Consider the following 5476-nt stretch of genomic DNA (forward strand, 5'->3'; position numbering starts at 1 on the left):
ATCTGCACTGTGTGGATGCTGAAGGGTCTCCTCTCAGGATACAATCCCACACCTTCTCCTGCACTCTGTGGACATTACCTGCTCACCACCACCCCTACACACACAAACACACACACCTGTACCATGGCGGCTCCTAACCCATCCTTACCCTTGTCATCTCTCCACAGGAAAAGAAACAAGCCAGGGAGGATGGCCAGTCTCTCCTCACCACTCTCCTTGCCTCCCTGAGCTCATGTCCTGTCCCTTCCCTCCAGACCTGCTGCAGGAAGCCTCTGTTGCTGCCTCTGATGCAGAAATGGACTCCTTTAAAGCTAAGCCTGATACTCACAGAGAGTTTCTCAGCATGTTTCTTGATTTGGTCTACATCCATATTCCACATCACAACCGAAGTCAAAAACTTATGAGAATAGTCCTGATAAAGGCTCTGTCTATAAAAGAGAACAAGTGAACACTGTGATATTCCTTCTTGACATGAAGAAAGCACATTCAAACAAAGCACGACTGACTTGCCCTCACTAAAGCTACAGATGGAGGACTGGGAAAGGGCATCTGAAATACTCTGACAGGGAAAAGGAAATTGAGGTGGGTTTTGTGGTTTTACACTAACAGTTTCTGTTTCCCGTCAGATTAGAAAGAAGTTACTTCAAATACCTTAGGTTTATAAAACTTAGGGAGAATTATAGTTAGTATTTGACTAACATTTCACAAGTATTCATCTTCGTGACAAGCACAGTTTCTCCTTTATTTTTCTCCTTCTGAAGAATTGGTTCTGTGAGGATGCATATCCATGACCATCAGAGAATTCTGCAGAGGCTTACCCACTCTTCCTCACTTTAAGGCAGTGCATATTTTTGCATATTTGTAATTTACTAAAGGGTCATCTTTGTTCCATAAATGTATAGATTATTCTTCTATAAGATTTATCTCTCTTTTTTCCATATGATTGAGTATCTGCTATATGGAATGTGTTTTAAGATACTCAACGTGAACCCAGGTATCACATTCAAGGGTGGCACACAAATTCTTTGTGGTGAATAAATTCAAATATATTAAACTGACAAGACAAAAAAGGTCATCTTTACCGACAGCTAAGCAATACAGCTTACTCTGGTTATAATGCGGCAGTATAGGCTGAAAGGAGTTATTTTCTATAGAAAACCCAAGCCATATAAAGTTTTCCCTCGAGGTTCCAACAAACAGAAAATATCAGCTAGTCCTTAGCAACTGGTTTATTCCCGCGAAATAAGAAATGTATAAAATAGGAAAGCCAAGAGTCTTACCTTCGCTCATGCTGGGCTTTCAAGAAGTGGTCAATTTTCCACTCAATGTTTTGGACAGTTTTACTTGCATCCAGCACATACCTCCTCTTCCTTTCATTTAGAGATTTCTTACTAGGCCCTGTATTGAAAATCCTTATAAATATTTATTGTTAAGTTAATAAGATAAATACTACTGTACTCCTATTAGAAAAATCTTTGGTGCCAACATAATAGCCAACCTTTTAAAAACCAAGGGTATTCCATTCCTTCTTGTTAGTGGAAATTTGTAGCAGCTACCACTGTAATTTGAAAAACTGATACTTGTACTTTAAATGTAAAACACAGTTTAAGAGATTTTCCAAAATGGACAAAAATATTTTCAAAAGTATTGTTTAATTTCCCTATAAGAAATCATTTAAAGCCTAAATTTAATCAATGTACAAAGTATCTTGCAGTTCAAGGACATATTAAGTAGAACTGCTGGGCTGATTTATGAAAAATGTGAGAGCGTCCCATTTACATAGTCTTCAAATGTTCAGAGATTATTACATGGCGAAATGAAATATTGTATTTAATGTAGTCATTGTGGTTTTTAGAAAAATGTAACATAAATCTAGACAGTTTGTATAGTTTAAGGAACAGAATGAACTGACTCATGGATAAGTCTATTGCCAACCTCAGGACAGAAAGCAGGACCTTGAGCATGCTAGGCAATTACTTTCCTACTTAGCTAAAACCCTGTTATAAATCCTGGACAATTTCTAAATAGAGGTATATTATATCAAAAACTCTAAATTTAGTTCTGACTTTTCTGAGTTTGACCTTTAACACAGATCATCTGACTAATATCTGACATCGCAGGTCAGAGCCAGCCTCATTCTGATTATACAGAGCTCACATATTAACATTTGACTTTAACTCTGCATTGTGTGTGCTATTTATACAATATAAACAAACATTAGTGAGCTGTTTCAGAGTCCTTGGTCCTCACTACCCCACCACACAATAAAGAAATGAGATAAGCACTTACAATGACTGACATTTAAAAAGCACACACACACAAAATACAGATAATATAGATAATGTGATATAGATAATTTCCTCCACGTTTCTAAGATTTTAAGTATATAAATAAATGAAACAAAACAAACAAACAAACAAACAAAACCCCACCATTTTGGCCACAGTGGTACATGCCTTTAATTTAACCCAGCATTTACAGGGCAGAGGCTGATGGATCCCTGTGAATCAACAAGCCAGCCTGGTCTGATACTCAGTTAGCCAGGGCTACATGGTGAGACTCTGTCTCAAAAGCAAAGCAAAGCAAAGCAAAGCAAAGCAAAGCAAAGCAAAGCAAAGCAAAGCAAAGAAACTACCACCATTTGTAAGTACAATACTCCTCACCTTGCATGCACAATCAAAATCTCTCAAGTGAATTAGTAAAGAGCACTGTAACAGTATACAAGAACAAGTTATGAAACACACTTCAAACACTTTCAACACACTGATGAAAAATACTTTCTGGCATTGAAGCACTTTAGCTTTAAACAACTTTCTAAAACTAGTAATGGCTCCTAAAGATACACCAGGATATTTTTTGCCATCATTTTCTGTATTTTCAGCCTGAAAGCAATCCTACTGGCTTTGAATTCAATGTAGATAAAACACCATGTTTCTTGTGAGAAGGAGTGTCCTCTGTCTCCGAATTTACACAGGATATGTGTTACAAGAGCAGAAGTGTGCTTTTCTGAGGTACATTACCAACAATGAAAACTCCTTTAACATATCACCTGGCGTTGGTCCACCTGTTTCATGGGAAGAACTGCTTTCCCCACTAGTTTCAAGGGCCGGATTGTTTCCTACATTGAATAGGAAAAAAAGAAATAACTTTCAGGTTATGTCTGCCATTTTGATCATCCTACATGAAGAAATATGTGCACTAGCGGTTTGTGCTAGATGTATACATCAAAGATTTTAGAACATATATAAACTGTATCATGTCTGTGTAGGTGACAAACAATTAAGGCGATATTGGGGACAATTATGTACAAGTTCTCAAATCATTGTAAACCATGCCCATAGTATGAGACATGTTGGCACAGGCCAAGAGAAGCCCTATGATCCTTTCAGCTCCACTAAGGGTAAGAACACCACTTGGAAACCATAAGTCCCACAAACACATTCTGAAAATAGTTTTCATGTTTGAAATGTCATGTGATTCCCAAGAAATTACGTGTGCTCCACCTAAATGCATCAGACTATACTTTGGGGATAGGGCAGAAACTATCTTGTAGGCATCTTGACTTTTGTGTTTAGTGACAAGGTCTCATGTAGTCTAGGCTGGTCTTGAGATTGCATGTAGGTGAAAATGACCCTGGGCTTCTGATCTTCTTGATTCCACCTCCTGAGGATTAAAGGCTTGGGCCACCACAACTGGTCTTATACAGTGCTGGGAGTTTCTTGCATGTTAGGTAACTGATCTACATTCTCCAGGCCTCCTCCCTCACTCTGTTGTGTTTTACCTGGGTTATTTTCATGTAGCTGCTGTAAATCATCAGATGGCAGATCAGGAGTCACCTCTGGTTGCTTGGGAGGCCTGCCCTTGAGTTTGGATGCCATGACTGTAGTCTCTCTGTCCTAGACAGGAATCCTGAACATTGCACGTGCAAAGACGCATTAAAGATACAAGGAAGAGTTAAATGAAAGCCACAGGAACAGGCATCAGGTTTGCACAGAGTTGGGCCTGAGTGTCCCTTTCTACTTGTGCTGGAGGAACAGGAAGGGATCGAAAAAAACAAAACCAAACAAACAACCCCCACCCTCTTAACCCTGCAAGTGTCTTCAGTCCCAGCCCCTCAGTTTCATCCTTCCCGTGCCAAGGGTAGAATGGGGCTTACCTTACTCCCACAGCCCAAACCTTAGTCCCTCTGCTCCTCACTGCTCAGGCGACACAAGCTAGGATCCCACCCTCTCTCTCCAGATACTTGGTGCTAGTATCTGGTCGGATACATGGTCACTGCATGAAAATGAACAGGTTTGCCCGTAGGCGGCACTTTCGTTTGAGTGTTGTACTCACCAAATAGACTCTAGGTGCACCTTAGGGCACGCAGCGATCCATGAAAGCTAGTGACAGGCGAAGGGTTACGAATTGTAGGTACACACTTCACCTACCACCCTCCACACTGTCCTGCTCAGTCCTCCCGGGACCTTTAGCCCTCAGGCCCCTTTCCCAACCACCCTCGGGGGCTCGTCCAGTCCAAGGTTGAAGTGAGACTCCAGAACATAACTTCACAGGTTAGCCTGGTTCTTACCTCCTCCCAATCCCCAACCTCTTCCCTCAACGGCCTTGAATCAACTCTAGCCTCACTTGGATCACCCAGGGCCCTTTACCAAGCGGCCTTGAATCAACTCTAGCCTCACTTGGATTACCCCAGGGCCCTTTACCACGCACGCACGGCAGCCGGTTCGCGTCCGTACTTCCGAGTCACCTTCCTCTGACACTGCCTCACCACAATCTCCTCAGAACCTTTTTCCTCACAATAAAAAGCCCCTAGTTGGTTAGGCCCTGCCTTCCTGGCGCATATGCCGCGCTGATTGGCTGGAACAGTGCGCATGCGCTCGAGGCAGACTTTACCTCGCCTGCTCAACCCCAGCCTTCAGTTGAGGTATTACAAGCTATTGCTGTAGTCTTATATGCCTATTGCCCACCAGGTTTTCTGTAACACGTCTTCACAGACTCACAGTTTGGCAAATGATCCAAGGACAAGGAATACAACAAGCCTAGCCCGCAGCCCACGCTTCCTTCTGTATTGATATGTGGGACAGTACCTGTCTCTTGCACCCTCCTTTAACCCACACTTCCTGCCCGAGGAATAGCTTTCCCGCTTACTCCGCCGGTCTTAAAAGTCCCTTTCCTGAGCTGGACAGATGACCCAGTAGTTAAGAGCACTTGTAAGTCTTATTATATAGGACACGGATTCAGTTCCCAGAACAGACATAGCAGCTCGCAACAATCTGTAACTCCAGTTGCGGGAGATCCGTGCCCCTTCTAGCCTCCGCAGACTCCTGCATACACATACATTTGCTCGGGCATACATGAAATAAATACTTTTTTAAGAGGAAGAAAGATAAAGCACTGGTCGATGTGTTTATAAAAAGCTAAAGAGAGGGGGGATATATGTTCTATGGAGGTGTGGTGAGGTATGGGGGAAGGGAGT

At 42.1% G+C, this 5476-nt stretch overlaps 1 protein-coding gene across 2 annotated transcripts in view; it reads right to left on the minus strand.

Annotated features, from left to right (window-relative positions):
* LOC116093115 (X-linked lymphocyte-regulated protein 3C-like) overlaps positions 1-4793 on the minus strand; it is an 8605-nt gene extending 3812 nt beyond the window's left edge. The window contains exons 1-6 of one of the 2 annotated variants that reach the window (XM_031374355.1): positions 4711-4793; positions 4157-4275; positions 3782-3909; positions 3050-3118; positions 1281-1398; positions 329-428 (exon numbers count right to left, since the gene is read on the minus strand). In XM_031374355.1, the coding sequence (XP_031230215.1) occupies positions 329-428; positions 1281-1398; positions 3050-3118; positions 3782-3878 (384 nt within the window). In that variant the 5' untranslated portion in view covers positions 3879-3909; positions 4157-4275; positions 4711-4793. Of the gene's footprint in view, positions 1-328; positions 429-1280; positions 1399-3049; positions 3119-3781; positions 3910-4156; positions 4276-4335; positions 4383-4703 lie in introns of both variants that reach the window. The other variant, XM_031374364.1, reaches the window with a different exon arrangement.
* Between the last annotated feature and the right edge of the window lie 683 nt (positions 4794-5476).

The sequence above is a fragment of the Mastomys coucha genome, chromosome X (assembly GCF_008632895.1).
Source record: "Mastomys coucha isolate ucsf_1 chromosome X, UCSF_Mcou_1, whole genome shotgun sequence".
NCBI lineage: Eukaryota > Metazoa > Chordata > Mammalia > Rodentia > Muridae > Mastomys > Mastomys coucha.